Raw genomic sequence first — 22,131 nt, forward strand, 5'->3', positions numbered from 1 at the left:
AATGTCTAGCCAGCAAGTGTGTCCCGAATAGCAAACACCCACTCTTTTTATACATGAAGAAGCTTCCTCTCCCACTCTCAGGCTGGACAAAGGGTTAGTAATTATAATAAGCAGACATGTGATATACCGACATGTTTACTCCAGCTCCTCTACCAGCCCGGAAATATGATGTAGACAGGTAATGATCTTGGACCTTCAGTTTTTACGACATAATGAGTAATGGCATGAGAACTTGACTCCCTTTAAGACATACACATTCTTATCTTCATGAGAACTTGACTCCCATCTACATACATTCTTATCTTCATGAGAACTTGACTCCCATTGAAACATTCTTATCTCAAGAGCTGGAAGGGAGTAAAAAGTTCCAATATATTTCACAACAACATTATCACAGTGTTCTATCCTTTAACTGCACAGTTATATGGCATCTATATACTTATAAGTAAATTCATAAACAGTAAAAATATAAATTGAAAATGTTAACTGTGAACAAAAGTAAAAACCCTGCCACAGTTTGGCTTTAGTCCCTTGCGCTAGCTAGCTAGCTCCCTAGCAAGTAAACGAGCACCATGGGTGCTAGCTAGGTAGCTAGCTAACTAACACCTGAGACTAAAGCCAAACTGTGGCAGGATTTTTACTTTCTGGATTTGGCACCTCGATCTGCTTAAATGACACTCAAAGATGTCATACGTTTGAGCAATTTTAACGCATGCCTCTTCTATATGGGCAGAGGAAAAAAACAACTCTTTTTGAAGTCCATCCATCCATTTTCTTAACCACTTGTCCTCACAAGGGTCGCGGGGGGTGCTGGAGGCTATCCCAGCTGGCTTCGGACAACAGACGGGGTACATCCTGAGCTGGTTGCCAGCCAAACGCAGGGCACACAGAGACGAACAACCATCCACACTCACAATCACACCTATGGACAATTTGGAGTGTTCAATTAACCTGCCATGCATGTCTTTGGAATGTGGGAGGAAAACAAGAGTAGCCGGCGAAAACCCACACAAGCACAGGGAAAACATGCGAACTCCACCCAGGAAGGCCAAAGCCCGGACTCGATCTCATGTCCTCTGCACCGGGATGCAGACGTGCAAACCACAGCTCATTGGTCTCAGCCACCGTGCTACCCTCTTTTTTAAAGTCTTACTTGATAAATAATGATACAGTGTTGTAAGCCTAACCTTTTCTGCTCTCGTGATCAACCATTTTTTTGGGGCGAGTGGGAATTGTACCTACACCCTGTGGAACTACAGCTTAATGCGTTACCACTGAGATGAAGCTCTGGGCGGCTGTGACAGCTCAGTACAGTATTTGACTGCTAAAGAAATGAGGCATGTAGACCTTTTGAAAACTAAAGTATTTTTTAAAATATATAACAATAATAACACTCACACAGAAAACCCGCCTTTCCTTTTCCCTACAATCCTCGCGCTCGACTTGGTAGCAGTTTGCAGTCTAATCAAAAAAATTGCGGTAACACGGTGCACTCTGCCTCCATTTACCGCACAATCAAAACCGGACATTTTCCTGAATTTATAAAACCTGTGCGGGCATCCGGACAGGTTGTAAAAAAGTGGACATGTCCGTGCTAAAGATGACATTTCGTCATCCTAGTCCAAGACATAAATGCCAGGGCTGATTTTGTGTCTGAGTCTACCACACTGTGCAAATGTCTAGAGAAGAGTCCAGAAAAATTAAATCTGCTGCTTTGATGGTTCCAATGAGCACACTAGCCTCCATCATCCGTAAATGTAAGAACTTTGGAATCGCATTGTGATGCATTTTCTCTTGAGATTTGAAGATGGCTGTGCACTGATGCACCAAATCCAATCTGATTGAGCTTCAGCGATACTGCAAATAGGAATGGTTGGAACTGTTCACAGAGAGGTATGAAATACTTGTGCTATCATATTAAAAGCTTGATGTGGACACATTTGCTTAAGCCATGCAGGTGTCCAAAGACTTGTCTGCAATGGATGACAATGAGTACATCACACATCAGTCTGGACGAGACCACACCCCCTTCTTGATCTTTTCAAACATCTTTTGTGTTTTCTTAAGTTAATACAGAAAGCTTGATTGTTTTTAGCAGTTTATTTTCAAAGTACATGAAAAACATAATGTGAATGTGGTTAGCATAGCATAACAAGAAACAAAAGTGAATACATGAAAGTTTAACATGGTTCACATGCTCACATCATGTGATCATGCCTCATTCCAGTCAAAAGTACACGTGCGCATGTAATCTGAATAACACGGCATTGCCAGAAAAACAAAAGTATGTATCTGGCCATCTGGCCTCGTACACGCACACACACACAGGAGCACCTTGTAGATATCAAGTATAAAATTGACAATAAATATTCAAATAGATATAAATTAACTCATAAAAGGCCACCCGCCACCATTCATTTGCACCCTTGGAATGTGAAGCTAAGACTGAATATACGCGTGTGTTGGTGTTAAGCAATGGGGCATCCGTGTGTCCCCACGGCGCCACGAACTGATGGAACTTTGTTGAAAGGAGAGGGACGACCGTTGATGATCACATGACGGATGCAACCGTGGAAGGCTGGTGATGTAGTAACGCCATCTGGTGGACATGATAACAGTGGAGCAGACCATTTATTTCCCAGTTGACCAGATTGACGATGTTTGATTGAATGAAAGGGGACACTGGATTGTACTAACCAGGAGGTCCTCCCAGGTAAACCACTTCTCTAGCGCCTGTAAAGCGGCCATGTTTGGGTCCGGCACCATGCTGACTGTCTGCGTCCACATGGAGCTGCAGGACGCTCTTCTTCTTTACCACTGGAGACCAAAAGAGCGGCATTGAGCCATCCAAGGGAGTGTGGCGGTGGCGGCCATCTTGGTTGTGTCACTCACCTGAAATCGTGTGCCAGCGTCCATTGCAGAGCGCCTCCTCTGGCACCAATGACAAGGAAGCATCACCTTTGCCGCTGTTCATGGACAGCATCACCTGAGCACAGAACAACAAAGGCGCGTTTCCGTCACACGTTCCAGAACGACCTCACTTGGCCTGGCCTCCATTGCTTCTTCATGACAACAGGCACCAATCAATTGGGGACGTCTCGTCTGTTAACTGTCTGTCGAGCTGGACAGGTGCATCGCTTCCAACATTTTTTTTTACCACAAGCTTCTCTATTTTATCCTTATTTGGTACATATGAAATTGTAAATATGGTTAAGTATTATTTTAAAACACAACATACTGTATGTATCTTTCCAATACGTAAGATAGTTACTTAGTTACTGGGTGGGGCGAATGAGTTAGAACTCATTGGACGCGATTTGCAGCAAAAACAAAAATGAAGAAATGTCTGATTGTGCTCCCATGCATTTAATTGTCCAACATTAATCCAAATGAAGTAGTTTGCAGCAACTCAGTTTCCATTTCCTAGAACTAACTACTTTATCCTTTACAAGGGCACATGCGCCCGAACCTAGGGATAACACTCCAAAGAGGAAAAACAAAGAAGAATGTTATAAGGCTACAACATGTGGCGTGTATTCTTATGACGTAGCGCAGTTGGCAGGGCCGGCTGCATCGTGCCCTTAAAACCAGGAAACGGACGTGTGCAGTGGAGTTTCTTGCCACAACAATTAAGGAAACCATGGAATCAGATTTGTGCCAAAAAGAATCGAGCAACTCTTCTTGAAGCGTAAACAAAACTAAAAAGAATCAAGCAAAACTGCTTGAAGTGTAAACAAAAGTTTTTGCTTCAAGCACAAATTTTTGAAGTGCAAACAAAAACTATGACTTAGAAAAACGTTCGCTCTCGATCACTTCATTTCTCACTTACGCGCCCCGTTTTGTTGTTTACGCTTACTGGTTTTTCATTTACACTTCCTTGTTTGCGTTCCCTCATTTTGCATTGACGCTTGTTTTAACAACATATGGATTTTAACTTGGCCTAAGTGGGATGCAAAAACAATCATAAATAAATAAAAACAGCAACTATATAATCAACTAACATCTGATGAAAGGGTGTCGAGTTTATCTAGTAAGATCAAGTATTCTTCTTCTAAAAGCATTTGCGTTTTTTTGTGGAAATATATTGAATATTATTGGGGGGGACTAAAGATAATTTAGTATGGATCGGATAGGTATCGGCAGATACTGAACCCAAGGTATCGAATCGGTAATGAAAAAAGTGGATCGGAGCATCCCTAATTTTTACACTACCCATAAGACAATGAATGGCCCAGGTAAAAGGAAACCCCTTCTGGACAGAAACTAATAGCGCAAAAGTAGGCTTCAAATGAAGATTGTGACTTCAATTAGTTAAGCAACACGACATTAGCTCACTGGACCGCATCGCATGATCGTACAATAAATCTTACCTATCTACTAAAACTGCTTTCTTTCCGTCCAATTTGAGGCTTTTGCATGTTAAGCAAGGTTTAATCTGTTCCACACTGTGTTCCAAAATGACACGAAAGTTGGAACATAGACACGCGTCGTCACATAGATCGGTGCATCTGCTACATCAGGGTCACTGAGCTGTCACTCAAAAACAATCAGCCAATAAAAATGCATTCCCTATTAAGCCCACCCACCCGTGAGGTTTGTGCCAAAAGTCAGAAGCAAAAGTCTGAGCGTCAACGCAAAATGAGGGAGCGCAAACGAGGGAGCGTAAATGAAAAACGAGGAAGCGTAAACAGGAAAACGGGGAGCGCAAGTGAGAAATGATGTAATCGAGAGCAAATGTTTTTCTAAATCATAGTTTTTGTTTGCACTTCAAAACATTTAGCTTGAATCAAAAACTTTAGTTTACACTTCAAGAAGTTTTGCTTGATTCTTTTTAGTTTTGTTTACGCTTCAAGAAGAGTTGCTCCATTCTTTTTGGCACAAATCTGATTCCATAGGAAATGCCTACATCTGTCGGCCAATCAGATGACAGTGACATCATGAACCTCTTCGGCCTGCATTCTGGTAGTGTTAATTTCGTTAACAGAAACTAAACAAAAATATTTTTGTCAACATACATTTTTCACTGGACCAAAACTAGACTACAATAAAACCCTCGATAAATTATAACTGGGACTAAATCAGTATAAATTTTCGTCAACTAATAAAGACGAGATGAAAATGTGCTTCACTTAATAAAAACATTTTAGTTCATGAACAGAGACACTGTAATGTGACACACAGTGACACACCCCCTTTCAAATCTGCAGCTAGCGAGTGCAACATGCACAAATAAATGGGACAGACAGGAGGTGGACACTGAAAGGTTACAAAAAAAAGTCAATTATTGTTCTAACGTAACATTAATCCAACGGCTATAATGCCATCCATCCATTTTCTTAACCGCTTGTCCTCACAAGGGTCGCGGGGGGCGCCGGAGCCTATCCCAGCTGGCTTCGGGCAGTAAGCGGGGTACACACTTTGGCTTCGGGCAGTAAGCGGGGTACACCCTGAAGTGGTACGGCTGTAATGTTCCAACAATAATGATAATAATCCAACTGCTAACTAATGCTGGCTAATTTACTAGCTCGTAGCATGGAGCCATAGTAGCCACTTGTTGTACTGTACTTGTACTTTAATTGTGTGAGGAGTTGTTTTTCATCAAAAAGATGAGGGAAAATTTAACTCATTCAAACCCAAAAACGTGTAAAAACGTTTTTAATACGTTGTCCTTCCCTCCCAAAATCCGTTTACATGTCTTTTTATGTTTTTTTTCATGCAAGAGCAAAAAAGGCTTTGCAGCAGATTCTGACATTAAGGGTTAGATTATAGCAATGGTAAAAAATGGCCAGCAGGTGGCAGCAGAGTATAAGAGATCAGCCAGGGCCATGTTGCAACGTTTTGACAGTGTTTTCACCAGTAATGTGAATATTGACAAAACTTAGCTGTATTCTAATGCTAAATGCTGCTAAACGGAAACAGATAAAAAAAAAAAATTCTGATGAAAGAAATCTTTCTTTTGGTAGGTTCCATGTTTTTATAGCAATAGAATATTATATGGGGCCTTGCAAAATCAGTCAAAATCCAGGAAAACAGATGGGAGCAAAGGGGGTTGCTGCAGTGAAAATGGCTGGGAATGAATGAGTTCATGTGAAATAGATCTGAAATGTTCAACATTATCTGCTGACAAAAAAATATACAGGGGTAAAATGATTGTCCTGACTAAAACGTTGACAATTTTTATTGAATAAAAATTAGACGAATACTATTATGTTTTCTTGGACTAAAAAAAAGACAAAAATGCTAGATTTATAGTCGACTAAAAGTTGACTAAATAAAAACGGGATACGGTTGACTAACTATAATAAAAACTAACAAGCGTGATTGAAACTGGACTAAAACGGAGACTAAATTTAAAAATGGCGGGTACAATGGCTGATAAAATTAACACTAGATTTAGTTTGGCCTCAAAATGGTGTGATAGAAATGCGACCACAGAGGGCAGAACCAAACTGTACAATGGAAAAAGAGCTCATGAGTGTTTTTATGACACATAGGGACGAGATCTAAGATATAATGGCCTCCTACAGTGTCACCTCTCCTCTGCTCAGCGTCAAGATCAGATGCTGGTCGGACGTGGTCCCAGCATGCAACAGCACCCCAGAGTCGGACACCGGACGCACTTCCAGTTGGATCTCCAGGTCGCCACCCAAGACCAGCAGCTCATCTGCAGGAAGTGCAGGAGTCTGCAGTCATCACACGATAATGCAAGCAACAGCAGTGACAAGATGGCTGCTCACCTATGACCACGTGTCCTCCATCGCCTGTGAAGAAGGCACCAGGCTGCACAGGCTTCTGAAAGCAGGGGACCACGCCCTGACTGTCGGCGGGGGTTCCTGCGGGGCTCTCGTTCAGCGTCAAGTCACGAATGCAGCCGACGAAGCCAGACGGGATGGCAGACATCGGAGATTGTCGAGGCACTCCTCCCACATATAACGGTGCACTGATGCGCGTCCGGTCTCCGACAGGAATCTTCTTGGAGTGAGCGCTGACGCCATCCACGATCATACTGACCTTGTTGGTGTCACGTTTAATGAACACCTGCGGACACAGCCATAACGCCATCTTAGTTTTCATTCGACCGCATCGGTGCTTGCGTGAGCTCACCGTGTGCCATTGCTTGTCGTCCACCTTGGTGCGGCTGCGCAAGATGACCACCTTCTTCCTTCCAAAAGTCAGCAGCAAATGACCCTCCGACACAGCCAGCGACAGGACTCCGCCCGACGCGTAGAGGATCAAACCTTCCGATGAAATTATCCTCACGGCAAGCGAGATGTGAGGCCTGTGCGGAGGGCACCGCTTATTAACATGCCAAAAGCTGAATCTGTTTTGGATTCATATTTTTATATCCAACTCCAGCAGAGTCGTGCCTCACCAGTCATGAACATCACTGCACATTTCCTGTGTACCTTGGCTTTCATTTGATAAGATTCCCATTGACAACAATTAATTCATTCAAACCCCCAAATTTATAAATACGTTTAATATTTAATAACGAAAAGTTTTTCATGTTTTTTTATGCTAGAGCATAAAGAAGGCTTTGATACAGCTTTTGAGATGAAGAGGTGGAGGTTACTTCAGTGAAAATGGCTGGGAGTGAATGAGTTAAGGACAAAATCTGTCTCATCAAGTTGACATCTAAACCAGAGGGGGGTGACTGATCAACCGTCAACCTCCTAGATAACTATCGGGTGCTGTGCCATCCACTGTCACTCAAAGTTGATAATCCAATAACAGCAACGGGCCTATCAGTCGCCTTGACCGTTTAACAGGTTTCACAATGGATCCCTTAATCTGTCTGCATAAGGAATATTTTGGGAATCTCAATTAGCCCAACATGGAAGAAGACCAAGAACTTACACCCACAAATTGCCTCTGGTGTGGCAGATTGTCCTCACACACTTATGCCCTGGTCAGACTATAAGAAAATAACCTGATTTTGACCCAACAGCTGTGTCGCACATAAAATGGGGGCATGTCGTGAACTATTTTGAGGTCTGTTGGCGTAGCGTCGCCCATGTAGTGTGATCCGTTCAACGATTGATCGCCTGGTGTCTGGGATGCTTCACGACTACCACGATGAAAGTCTGGTGTGTCGGAATTTTTGCTCGTCTTGTGTGACATACATACGTCGTCGCCCTTTTGTTTCTACAGCATTGGCCAATAGCGAAACGTCAATTACACCCTGGCCAACACGCTATATCTCCTTTTTTTTGCCTTCGATATCTCATGGGACGGGACAGACATGGTGGAGGTGGCTGTCAATGAAGTCCCGTCGGCGAGTACGACTTCTACCTCCGTCCCAAAACCGTGATCGATCCTCACCAAATGTATAATGTAATGTGTACTTCTGTACTTTTATCCCGCGCCCAAATCATACTCTAAAAATATCAAAAGTCACATTATTTTTTATGTTATGTACGGGAGCCACCTCCCAACATCGCCATCGTCAGGCAACACCGACGTGAATAGAGTACAAAAAAAAATTGTGGGACTATCGTTCTAATATTTTCAGAGTATGATTTGGGCTACTACATTTAGTGAGGATCGATCACGTCTTTGGGACAGACATAGATCTTTTTATAGAAGTCGGGCCGGGCCTGACCACCTTGACAGCTACTCCACTATGAGTCTTCTTTTTTTTTTTTAAGCCCAACCCCCCCTCGAAGGACAGTTCGGAGTGAATGCGCATAGGCTATCAAGTGCACCGTACTAAAACAAGTCAAATAGGAATAAATATTTCAGCAGTTAATCAAACACAGTATAATATTTCAGTGTTTGATTAAAAACACAAAAAACAATATCCCCAAATTAATTAACAAAATAGGCATTATTACCTTGATGCCTGTAAATAAATAAAAATACTGATTAAAATAAATATTTTAAAAACTACCGCAAGCGCAAGTCATTTATGTTTTTATGCAGTGTAGCATTATGGAGGATCAAAACAACCCCAATTAAAAATAAATAAATAAATGACTAAATAAAAGAATACAAGTGAAAATAAAAACAGATATAAAAATAGAATCCAAAAATAAAAATATGAAAGGAAATTAAAAACAACAACAAATGTATATATATATATATATATATATATATATATATATATATATATATATCCCTAAATAAATAAAAGTAAAACAAAATAAAAAGGAGATTCAAAAAATTTAAATACATGTATATATACACATACATACATATATATATATATATATATATATATATATATATATACATATATATATATACATACATACATACATACATACATATACACACACATATATATATATACATACACAGTAAATATATACATACACACACACACACACACACACACACACACACACACACACACACACACACACACACACAAACAACATCGGAGTTTGAACATAATTCGTTCTTGCGAAGTGTTCAAAGTCCGAATTGTTCAACCTCCGAAACATTTTTTCCCATAGGAAATAATGTAAATGCAATTAATCCGTTCCCAAGCTCCAAAAACAGAAAAGAAAATTCATTTTTTAAATTTCTATTTATGTTTTTTACATTTACAGTACAATACAGTATTTAAACAATAAAAATGCCTTACCTTACCTATTGTGGTGTGATGGCATCAGTGGATGATAAATGCTATATTAATGCTAGCTTTAGTTCAGTGCTGAGTTTGTGTATTTTACATTGGGCATATTGCTAGACTACTAAGCAGTCCTTGCGTGCATTGTTTAACGTCAGGCACGTTGTTGAACTGCTAAGGGGGGTCCTCGTGCCAGTATTTACAGAAGTAATGACAGTAGTTACAACTACGCGAAAATCTCCTTCCTAATTCTACTGTGGTTCGTAGCGTTGTATGTTTTTCTTTGCTGCCACTGGCATTGTTGTCTTTCTTTAGGCCCATGGCGAAGAAAATTGTCGTGGAAAAATCTAAATACACTCGCGAGTATGGAGCACCTCCGGGAGTATTCACGATCTGACTGGAAATGAGCAGTGCATCATCTCAACAACCGCAACGTGAGCATTCGTCATTGCTCGGCTTCACCCGTTTTCAAGGTATGTTTGGCTTAGCTTGCTTTGCTTGGGTGTGCAAACTCCGAAAATGAGTTCAATAGTCAGAGGCATTTTTTATATTTTTTGGTTGAAGCCTGAATTGTACGAGTTCTGAGACGTTCAAACTCCAAGGTTTCACTGTATATATACATATATATACAGTATATATGTATATGTATATATATATATACATACATATACACACACTGTACTGTATTTGGGTCAATGGATGGATAGATAGATAGATAGATAGATAGATAGATAGATAGATAGATAGATAGATGGATAGATAGATAGATTTGATAGATAGATAGATAGATAGATAGATAGATAGATTTTAAAACTGTCAAACCGGTAACTGGCCTAGACTCAAGCTAACCTTAGCAGGATCCTGCTCTAAGCTGCAACTTCCAAAACAAAACAAGTATTAATAAAACATTTTCAAATATTGGGAAAAAAATGACAACAAAATCTGCAAATGTGCAAATCTTCCAGTGCCAAACTGTGACTATGTATTGATCAAACATATATATTGTAATTAGTTTGAATTCATCAAATTTACTTCATGTTGTCTTTTAAGAAGAGTGTCCCAAAATTCACTGAATAACTAATTTTCAAGAAGTTTTTCTGTCCCAGACTGCAGTTCAGCACCAGTTTGAGGAGCTTTCGACTGTTCCATCAATGGCAAATTTCTCAAAACAGGATCAGTTGTTGTCAAATCATGCAGCAGAACTTAAGGCCTCCAGTTATCACTCACTCAGCAAGAACAAAAGCTCAAAACTTCAGGTCGTTGAGCATCATAGTTTTCCGCTGAAAGTCTTTGTTTGAATAACATGAAGTTGGTATGGGTCAAAATGTATCCCTCTCTGAAGCACAATAATTTAATTAAACCTTAGATGATACTAGTTTCCACATGCAGGCCTCCAGATAGACTTCCCTGGCTTCGCTCTAATGCTGGCTCAAGGAATTCAGTGTCTTTCTTCATCAGTGGTGCGAGACGACACCTTATGCTACATGTTTTGTCAAGAACAGATCCTGTTTTGAGAAGCTTTCCATGGATTGTCAAAGATTCTGTACCTGAAGTGAAGTGGGAAAGGAAAGGAAGTCTATAAGGACTTTTGGGACAACCGGGGACGTGTACTTTACTGTGTATAAAACATACAAAATGAAAACTGGATGCATGAAATTACATATATAACAAATTGTGAATTATTTTCACATACACACAGCGTTCATACTCACTTAGAGCTCAGGGAAGCAGGAACTGAGTCAAAGCGTTGGTAGCTTAGCGTTGAGCCGCTAAATTGCAGCGCTCCCACTTCCTGCTCCAAAAGCACCACCTGGCACGACTCCCTGGTGTTGCGACTGCGTGACCCTGACAGCTTCCTATTTTTCACCTGAAAAATGTACACATACTGAGTGTGTGTATTCTTATGCAGCAGTGTTTTTATTTTATGATATGTGCACACTGGTTAGCTAGCTAGCACATCCGCCTCACAGTTGTAAAGTTGTGGGTTCAAATCTGGGTTTCGGCTTTTCCGTGGTGAGAGCTTGCATGTTCTGCGTGGGATTTCTCCAGGTACTTCGGTTTCCTCCCACATGCCAAAAACATGCATGGTAGGTTAATTAAAAACTAAATTGTCTGTAGGCGTGAATTTGTGAATGCTTGTTTGTCTATATGTCCCCTGTGCCTTTGGCGACCAGTTCAGGGTATACCCTGCTTGTGCCCAAAGTGAGCTAGGATAGGCTGCAGCACACCTGCGACCCTAATCAGAGGTGGCAAATCTAAGTCCAGAAAGTAAAAACCCTGCCACAGTTTGGCTTTAGCCCCAGGTGCTAGCTAGCTAGCTCTCATGGTTCTTGTTTACCTGCTAGATAGCATTAGGGGCTAAAGCCAAACTGTGGCAGGGCTTTTACTTTCAGGTGCTAGCTAGCTAGCTAGCTAAATAGCTAGCTAGCTAAATAGCTAGCTCCAATGGTGCTCATTTACCTGCTAGGGAGATAGCTAGGTAGCTAGAATCAGGGGCTAAAGTCAAACCGTGGCAGGGTTTTTACTTTCTGGATGTGGATTTGCCACCTCTGACCCTAATGAGGATAAATGGAGCAAAGAACGGATGGGTTTTTCCCGACTTTTTGGAGTCACATTTTACAGCACAATCCCTGGTCTACAAAGAGCTTCCACTGTATCAGCGGGTTCTCTTTATTCAAAAGTACCAGTCAAGAAAGGGAACCAAGGAGGCAAGGCATTAGATACTATGACTACAGAACTTGGGAGTGAGTCCGTGTGCATACCTTGGCCTTGCTGTTGTGTTTGGGTGGAATGGACACAATCTGCTGAGGCTTTGTGGCGGCAGGACAGTCGAGAGGAACGTTGATGTTATCTCTGACCTTCAGCAGGTTCACCACAATCTGAGGACTAGTCTCCCTGATGACAAACACAGACAGCTGAAATTTTTGTGTTCCTTGCGTCGTCATTACTATTTGGTAAGTTTCTTTCTGCTAATTTAGTTTAATTTCGCTGAAGTTTTCACTTGTCATTTAGTGTTGATATATTTACTTTTGTTTAGTTATTCTTATTTAATTAAGTTGGTAAATTTTCTTAATTTGTCGTCATATCTCCCTTGAGTTCATTTAGGTTAGCCCACCAGACAGACAAGCAGTTGTTTGTGTGTAGGTCAGTCCAGTTTGAGTTTTGTTATTGTTAAGATGACCTCTTAAGTTGGGCCCAAGACTTTAGATATTAGTTGATGTTTGAACTGTTGTTAAACCTTCTGATTTCATTAAAGCTACTGAATGCAGAAAATTCAATTTTTAATCGCTACTGCAACCTGTCACCGAAAAATGACAATGCACTCACGTGCACAATGCGCAAATGACATCTCATCCGCAGACAGAGGGCGGGAAATTCAAACCCGAATCCAGTCTAAAAACTATTGGCCAGAGGCTTGCAGGAGTACCCATTGTGAACAGCTAAGGTGTTAATCTACTAATTAGAAGATGTTTCAGTCGTAAATGGTCAAATAAAAAGGCTATTGAAAAGCTAATTAAAAAATAATTCTAAAAAAGTCCCCACAATGACACACTCCAAGCTCCTCCCAACTACTTCCCACGGCCGCCCTCTCTTGGCCGAGTCAAAAAGAGCACAGAGTGAAGAAAAGAAGAGGAGCAAAAATGGGAAAAATACAGAGGTAAAGTAAAGATACATTGAAGCACTAGCAGCCATTGTCAGACATTTAGCACAGTGTACAGGTATATTGTTCAATTCAAAACTTGCTCCTGAGCAATTATCTTATGATTAGCTACAACATGCATGGTATGCTAATTAGTAAATGAATGGTTTTATTTTTATGTAGTTGAGCCACAAGGAGGTCTTCAAATATTATGTGAAGATTAAACCTACTCAGTAGGGTGTCTACATTAATGAAATAATGTATGCTTTTGTTATTTGTTGCTAGCATTCACATTTGGCCGGCTAACATCTTTCCCTGCAATTAATCATCAAAATGCTCTTGCTTTTTCACTAATCAAGTTTTTTTAACCTAGTTGGATGTTGTGTTGGTTAAAATTGTCATAAGCATGTTAATTGCTTTCAATTTTGCATCTCTTCAAACTTTCAGCGCCGAAGAAAGACACGTCTATTATTATCTGCACAATGACTCATATCCGTGGTGGTTGCTGCTATGTCTTCACCCTCCCCTTTAGAGCAGCAACATCTGTGTAACTAGGGAACATCCTATTAAAAAGAGAGGACACGGTGGAGTGTGTCTCAGAGCGGGCAGGAGATTGTAATCTGCACATCTCTGTCCGTTCTCCTCACAAGCAAAAATAATCCAAGTCTCTTGTCTTCCTTCATTGTCTGTTGTTTATTAAATGTTCAAGGTTAACTGAACCTGACAACTATCACTAGCATTAGTAGTATAAATATTTGAGAGTTTAGTATTACCACGTGCCACTTTAAACTGCACTTTACTGCTTCTTTGCAACTGTGTATCTGTACAAGAAGATGATGTGGAGACTTTCACTCTCACCTCCTGATGAAGACATTGCTTATGCATCCCGTCAGGTTGCTTAGGCTCTGATCGGGCGTGCCTCCCAAGAAGGTGCGCCCCTCCAAGCTGGCCACCAAGCCACGCCCCCTGGTGTCCAGCCAGACACCCTGCTTGGACTTCTCCAGCATGTCATTCATGTAAACACGCACCCTGAGTAGGATGTTAGTAGAAGTTAGAGCACATAGAGAAGAAGGTGAACTTCTTCTATTTGGTATCAATACCCGTTGATGTTGTTGTAGATGGCCACGTAGTGACTGTTATTGTCGTTGTACGTCTTCTGTGTCTTCACCTCGGTGTTGCCTGCTCTCACCACCACGTGACCTTCATGCAGAAACACCTGACAAACACCGTCCTGCGCAACCATAAGCACGCACACACGCGCTAGGTTGAGTAAGGCCATGGAAACATGCACCATCAAACAGCAAGTGTGCGTCACCGTGTCGTGATGGAAGAACAGGAGTCCGTCTTTGTGCTCTGTCCTAAAGCTGAAGCTGGCATAGAAGTTGCTCCTGAGCCTAGGAACGTTGCTCAACGCCAGATCCAGGTAGCTCTGACCCGAGAAGTGAGCCTCGCGAGCCACCTGCACAGAACATGGATTTCTTCTTTACTTCACTCAATTAGCCTCAGTGTTGAAGTGCCACCTTCCCCTACATAGTCCTATTACCATAATTCAATTCTATTAAATTGTACGGAATATTGTCACAACTGGATCAAATATAGACATCATGCTTTATGGTACGGGTAGGCAACCCTGGTCCTAGAGAGCTGCGTGTTTTAGATGTCTCCCTCCGAAGTCGAACCTCAGATTCAGGAGGAGCATTGTGGTTTTCGTCTGAGATCATTTAATTTTAGAAAAAGAAGCAATGACGTCATGAATGTGTATACGTGTGTGTATACACACATGCACACACACGTGCACTCGTGAGCACACACATGCACGCCGCAGACACACATGCACAACCATTCCTGTAAATCAGTGTTTCTCAATCCTGGTCCTCGGGGCACACTATCAAGTCTGTTTTCCATGGCTCCCGATTTTAACGCAGGAGAGGATCGTTATCAAGCTTCTCCAGAGCTTGCTGATGAGCTGTCATTGGAATCACCTGCGTTGGGAATAGGGAGACATGGAAAACAGGCTGGATAGTGTGCCCGGAGGACCAGGGTTGAGAAACACTGCTGTAAATAGCCAAAAATCTGTAAATATTTCATCAAATGTGAAAATGTTGTTACTTGAACACTTTATCAAATTTTTAAATACAGTACATTGTTATTGTGCCACCAAAAACACATTTTCAATATTTTTGTTCCTGTTTTATAGAAGGGAAGGACTGATGAGATGTTTGAGATGTTACTAAACCAAAAAATATTAGCGTCAAAGTCACTTTTGTGCAGAAAATGTTTACATAGTCATAGCACACAATATTTTGTCGGCCTTGAACGATGAGTGAAACTGCTCAAAATCGGCTTGCACTCTAAGGGAGGTCATTTTGAACGGGTGTGTTAGAATAACTGTACATAAGTTATTTCATATTTACTCTTATAGTATTGCAAAGTATTTATTCAGCGGTATAACATTGTAAATTGAAGTTATCTGTGAAGCGAGCAGAGCCCTGTGAGAAAGAGCATGACTTATGCTCCTGCAGCTGCAAAACAGGTACTGTGCCCTTATCACAAGATAGCGCCTGAAACACTGCGGATGAACTGTTGAAACCTTCAGCATCGAAGAAAGACACGTCTGTATTATTATCTGCACAATGACTCATATCCGTGATGGTTGGTTGCTGCTGTAAATTCCCGCAACCTTTAGAGCAGCAACGACTGTTTAACCAGGGACTGTCCTAAAAAAACAAAAAAGAGAGGGTTTGGCAGAGTGTGCTTCATAGTGGTAGGATATTTTAACTGTGCACATCTCTGTCCATTCAACTAAGTCTCTTGTCTTCCTTCTTTGACTGTTGTTCATTAAATGTTCTAGGTTGACTGAACCTGGCAAGGTGCATACTAATGCGGTCTACATATCCTGGTCATTATTTTGACATTTTAGTATATGTTTGTTTTAGGTTGAATTTCGGTCCAAAAATTGTCTTTGTGGCGCCATCTTCAGGTTAAACACTGGGATAAACACAATTTGCTTGTTTATCCTCTTATTGGACGAAGACAGAATACCAATTTCACTTCTTGAATCTGACGCCATCGATCTACCACTGTGGTGTATACAAGCCCAACGATCTTCCAGGCAATGCCCCCTTTGAGCGCTGCTATCAAATATTAATGAGGGGCAGAGGAAACGTCTGGTAGGGGGTTGAGTTGCAGTTTAAGTTTCTGCCCCCGCAACCCAACCCTCGATATGTGGAAGAAAATGGCTGGATGGATGATAATGAAGAAACAAACACATGATGTTGTGGCCAACTACACTCAAGTGTTTGTGGATTACTTGTGACCAATAAAGATGCAACCTTCCTCTCGCCCAAAGCCAGCCCAGATAGACCTCACCCCATCACCCTATTGAGGGTAAGCATGATGAAAAAAATAATTGGATGTACTGTAGATGCGTGGTGTGCCTACCAGCAGGTCGCTGTCACAACCAAAACTGATTCCGGAGCTTTTCATCCTCTTCAGGTCGATGTGAGAGTTTTGGGCTTTGACATTCCGGAAACATCCTTTAAGAGAGCCCTGCTGGGGAAACAAGGGCCGCAATCTGCACTACCACACAACAAAAACAAGAAACACCAAACGCAACATTACATTTTGTGTCTGTGTTGTGTGTATCAATATGTGTTTGCTACTATGGGTTTCAATTTGGGCAAGGAAGACCCTGATGTGTATGTGTGTTTTTGACCTGTCGGGCATGTTGGGTTCGGGGACTCCTCCCAGAAAGTATGTGCGTCCAAAGGCTGGGATGTTCTCAGTGAAAAGGTGTGTGAAGAGTTGATTGCGGTTGCTCCTCACCACCACTCGATACGGAGGAGATCGCAGGATGATAATCTCCAACTAAACAAGTCAACAATCAGTCAATCAACTTGAGTGTTTTATACCCATTGGAAACTTCAGTAGGTATACCTGCATATAGGGATGGGTACCTTTCACATTCACTAGCACACTGAACGTTGGTTGGTTGCCTGCCGCTCCACTTTACAATTCAATAAAATTAAGTTGGCAAATAAATGAAAGTGAGGCTTTATAAAGCTCTTTGGTCATCCACCATATGATGTAGATACATTGATATTTAAGTGCACTCCATTTTCCATTTGAATTAAATTGGATTTGTCATGTTTTTAACGTTTTTTTTTTTAAATATTCAAATGCCACTTGCTGAAGTTAACAAGAATAGCAAGTGGAAATTCTCTCTCAAACTGTCACTCTCTCGCGCTCACTCTCACTCTCTCTCTCTCTCTATATATATATATACACAGTGTTCCCTTACTTTTCGCAGTTCTTACGTTCCATGCCCACCCGTGATAGGTGAATTTCCGAAGTAGCAGTCGTAAAAATTATTTTTTTTATAAAAAAAATTGATGGCTGACTTCCTGTCCAGCTCGTGTAATTTCCTTCAATAAAATTAAGTTTCATGAAAATCCGCATGTAGAATTCGAAAAGAAAAGAAACCTTGCGGAAACCTTCAGCAGCTCCGCATCAGATACGCATCGCACTACAGCTGGTGTAAATTGACACACAGTCTCAAATGCTTTCTATTCCTTGCGGCATCCGTACGGATGCTGTTAAGCATTCAGTGTGAATTGGGCTTTACCGTAATCGGGATCTGTTCTAAAAGTAGCTCACCACTGATGGGACACTGACTTGCTAAAAAGAATGAAAAAAAGTAAAATCACACCTTTTTTTTTAAGTTATAATGATACACATTTCTTAATTTACCAAATATTCAATATTTTGACTAAAAGTGTAATTGATTGTGTTGAATGAAAGAAAGAGCTGTTTATATTTACTCAAATATTACAAAAAAGAACAAAAGAAGCAGCACAAATAAAGAATTTTATGGTGTACTCACTATTGAAAATGGGGGGGGGATAAAAATCCACTATAGAGTGAATCTGAGAAGTAGCAAGGGACCACTTTACATAAAACTTTGCTATGTTGCAAAGTAATGCATTAAGTCTTTGAATAGTAACTGTAATCAGACTACAATTTTAAGATATAATAAAATAAAGAATTTTATGGTGTACTCACTATTGAAAATGGGGGGGGGATAAAAATCCACTATAGAGTGAATCTGAGAAGTAGCAAGGGACCACTTTACATAAAACTTTGCTATGTTGCAAAGTAATGCATTAAGTCTTTGAATAGTAACTGTAATCAGACTACAATTTTAAGATATTGTAACACGTTAGATTACTTTTAACATTTATTAAGTTTAAGCTCCGCCCGGTCTACCTTGTGTTGTTTTTCCCAAAAAGTTAATATAAAAGCGTATGTACCACTTTGGGACTGGCGTCGCTGACCCTCAGGAGCGGTGAGGTGGGATCTTTGGGCTGGAACTCCTCCATCTTACCGTCAAACTGGAAGAAGGCCTTTAGATGGCCTCGGATAACGGCCAGACACAGGAACTGGTCCTGGTTGGGGACATGCAGACCCTCAGCATCTAGTCATGGCATTTAAGTTCACCTGATGGACACGTACTCCGTTGTGAAGCAGCAGCAAAATCCCTTTGTGGGAGATTAGCTTGACTTCCTGCTCGAAGCGTTGCATGCGCGCCGACTCATCACTGAAGGAGATCTCTGCGAAGCCGGTGCCGTCGAAATAAGCGGCGTCGTTCACCCAGGCCTGTGTCAGCGCTGGCTTGGACCTTTTAACACCATGATCAACAAGTACACATCAACACCCGGACACAGGAAGACGGCCAAGTGGACGTGTGCAGGCCCTCACCTGCCACATGGCTTCTCCTGCGTGGTATTGAGCTGGAAGATTTCCTCAAAGTTGTACAAGCTGAGAACTTCCTCGTTGAGCGTGTCCAACTCTATGCAGCCCCGGAAGTTGGGCAGGGCTAGCGGGGGAGGGGGCTACAAACATGGTGAAGAAATCTCAGCAGCAATAAAAATGGAAGATTTGAGATAATCTTGGCAGTATATATAATAATAATATAATTTTTGGCGTGATTGCGACTTACAGTTAACGGCTGCAAACTGACCTCAAAGAGTTGCTAGCTCGCCGCTTAGCCTGTGACGTCTCATATGGATGTGTGACCTTAGACTAATATAATTACAAAAGTATACTGTATTCTGTTGTTATGAAGGTAAAATGTACCAGTAAGTTTAAGGGAAAAAATATTCAATGCTACCTCACCCAATACTTGCCCAACTTGTTAAATCATTAATTTAGTCAGGATAATCACATTTCCTAGGTAATATTTCACTGACCACACCCAAGCCTAATTACTTTCTGAGCCGTTTAATCAAGAAATCAACTAATAGAATCTCGTCTGACAAAATTAAGTAGACCAATATATCTCAAAAACCTACCTTTCACAATAAAATTTCAGTTTCTGTGTACAAAACAAAATTCACTAAGCGCCGTGGCATATATTGCTGCAATAATACTTAATTTTTCCCACTGAGAGCAGAGATCGCAGTTTTTCCGTTTAGTGCGTGTGTGTTGTTTACAGTAACATCCTTTAACTTAGTCAAACCCAAAAAACGTATAAGTGTTTTTAACACTTTGTCGTCCACTCCCCAAAACGTATTTATGCGTTTTTTTTGTTCTTTGTTTTTTATGCTCGAGCATACATAAGGCTTTGATGCAGCTTCTGACCTGAAGAGGTCGCTTAAAGCAATGGTAGTTATTACAAAAAAACGACCAACAGGTGGCACCAGAGTATAAGTGATCAACCAGGGCCATGTTGCAACAAGCTCTTTTTGCCAGTGTTTTCAACAGGTCTGTGAATAATGAAGAAACTTAGCTATATTCTAATGCTAACTGCTGCAAAACGGAAACAGATACAAATATACTTTTTTTTCCTGATGAAAGAAAATACTCTAATCTTTCTTTTGGTGGGTTCCATGTTTTTATAGCAATAGAACACAATATGGGGCCTTGCAAAATCATTCAAAATCCAGTAAAACGGCCGTGAGTGAAGGGGGTTGCTTCAGTGAAAATGGCTTGGAGTGAATGTTTTTAAAAAAACAGTCGTCTTGTGTTGTGATGCAGTTGACCTTATAAATACATTTCAAAGTTAATCTAGTCTGCTTGGTGTTCCATAGCTGAGTATGCTTCCCTCCAGTACAGTAACATCATAGAACATACTGTGTTGTCTTCTACTGTTGTGAGAATGACACACATTTCTAAAAAAAATTTTAAGGTGGTGGGCGGGCCCACCTTAAAAGTGCTGGGGTAGCCCCCGACATAGAAGACAGTGTCGTTGGTCAAAAGATTGAGAAGCCCTTGATCGCCTTCCGCCTCCACATAAGCTTTGGTGACCGTCTGGTCACCTTCAGAGGCCTCAGAAGACATTGACATCTGACCATACTGCAGGATCCTTCAACACAAAAACACAGCGTTAGAAAAACAACACAAAGTCACGCATGCACATGCATATGGACCACACCCTACCTTTCCAAGACCACACTGTTAAAGTTCCCGTTGGACTGGACATCCTCAGACATCAACACCTCTGCCGTTTCTCCTCCAATGTTGAAGTACCAGCGCAGCTTCCTCCCCTCTAGCGCCATTCCCAGGAAGTCCTTTGAGGACTGCAAAGACCAGCAGTCAACACACTACAGTCTTTTTATGCACATGAGAGCCATGGCACAACATAATGCATTTACTAGTCATACGGATGAAAAGCATCATGTACACTCATTGGCGTACCTTCTTAATCCTCAGAGTGGACAGTTCTTACAAAGATTCTGCAAAATGTGGTGGATCAGGTCTGTTCCCACAAGAATCCAGTCCAATAAAAACAACAACAAACTCCCAGACAATTTGGTCCAAGACTTGGCAACCTTGACATAATTTGGTCATCAGTGAGAACTAATTGGGGAACCCTAATATCACCAGTGTTGGAAATAACGGCATTAACTGACTAATCTAAATAATTACTTTGAGTTGGAGTTGGCATTATAGCAAGTTTGAAAGCACCAACGTCTACTTTAAGAGAACAATATGATTCTTAATATTATTGCTATCACACAATGACAAGTACATAACATAGTTTTATTAAGTGAAACGCATCCTTGTACACAATCTTGCTCAACACATTCATGGTGCAGGCTGGATCAAACCTAAAGTACAAAGCACTGATTAAAATGGTGAAGTATTAAGAGATTTTTGTGTCATTTTACTTTTTAAGCAAAGTGGTGCCTGTGACAATCACTCTGATTGGCTGTTAGCCAGTAAATGCAAATCAGTGCATGAGATACAAATTAAGCAAAGGAAAACACATTATCTAGGACAGTGGTTCTCAACCGCGGTCCTCAAGTACCCCTATCCAGCCTGTTTTCCATGTCTCCCACAGGCAACACAGGTGTTTCAAACGATCAGCTAATCAGCAAGCTCTGCATGAAGCCTGATAACGATCCTCAGCTGTGTTGGCTGAGAGAAACATGGAAAACAGGCTGGATAGGGGTTCTTAAGGACCGGGGTTTAGAACCAGTGATCTAGCACATTAAGCTCCCAGCAAATGCGAACATATCGGAACCACTTAGTCCAGTTAGGCTTTGGCTGGGAATGGGCTTTGTTGTTCGGCCCCACTTGGGCAGTAGGTAGGCAGTAGGCTAAACTAAGAATGGGCAATAAGTGGGCTCTAGCAAGGCTCCACTCCAAAATATTCAAAATTGATCATTACACAATAACATCTTGGGCAATGGAGCTTACTCCATGGCCTGTATTTCTCTACAATTAAATTAGATTTTCTTTTTGAACAAAAATATATCTATATTTCAAATTAATATTTATTATTTGGACCATTAATGGGCCATTTCATATAAGTTTGATGGCGCAAGATTAATATTCAAACCTAGAAGAAAGCGCTGCACAGCATTTCGAAAAGATATGGGAAAACTCCTCCCCCTTCAAGCCAATTAAAGGACGT

At 41.1% G+C, this 22,131-nt stretch overlaps 1 protein-coding gene across 5 annotated transcripts in view; it reads right to left on the reverse strand.

Moving 5' to 3' along the window:
• Positions 1-2,085: 2,085 nt before the first annotated feature.
• Positions 2,086-22,131, reverse strand: part of lama5 (laminin, alpha 5) — a 175,708-nt gene continuing 155,662 nt past the window's right edge. For 4 of the 5 annotated variants that reach the window (XM_077554166.1, XM_077554157.1, XM_077554147.1 and 1 more), the window contains exons 62-79: positions 20,652-20,791; positions 20,418-20,577; positions 18,972-19,105; positions 18,726-18,891; positions 18,524-18,658; positions 16,930-17,081; positions 16,656-16,788; positions 14,530-14,673; positions 14,315-14,445; positions 14,073-14,243; positions 12,337-12,469; positions 11,287-11,441; positions 7,105-7,279; positions 6,738-7,038; positions 6,534-6,664; positions 2,893-2,986; positions 2,698-2,817; positions 2,086-2,599 (exon numbers count right to left, since the gene is read on the reverse strand). In XM_077554166.1, the coding sequence (XP_077410292.1) occupies positions 2,469-2,599; positions 2,698-2,817; positions 2,893-2,986; positions 6,534-6,664; positions 6,738-7,038; positions 7,105-7,279; positions 11,287-11,441; positions 12,337-12,469; positions 14,073-14,243; positions 14,315-14,445; positions 14,530-14,673; positions 16,656-16,788; positions 16,930-17,081; positions 18,524-18,658; positions 18,726-18,891; positions 18,972-19,105; positions 20,418-20,577; positions 20,652-20,791 (2,706 nt within the window). In that variant the 3' untranslated portion in view covers positions 2,086-2,468. Of the gene's footprint in view, positions 2,600-2,697; positions 2,818-2,892; positions 2,987-6,525; positions 6,665-6,737; positions 7,039-7,104; positions 7,280-11,286; positions 11,442-12,336; positions 12,470-14,072; positions 14,244-14,314; positions 14,446-14,529; positions 14,674-16,655; positions 16,789-16,929; positions 17,082-18,523; positions 18,659-18,725; positions 18,892-18,971; positions 19,106-20,417; positions 20,578-20,651; positions 20,792-22,131 lie in introns of those variants that run through there. The other variant, XR_013289664.1, reaches the window with a different exon arrangement.

Source organism: Vanacampus margaritifer, chromosome 1, assembly GCF_051991255.1.
Source record: "Vanacampus margaritifer isolate UIUO_Vmar chromosome 1, RoL_Vmar_1.0, whole genome shotgun sequence".
Classification (NCBI taxonomy): domain Eukaryota; kingdom Metazoa; phylum Chordata; class Actinopteri; order Syngnathiformes; family Syngnathidae; genus Vanacampus; species Vanacampus margaritifer.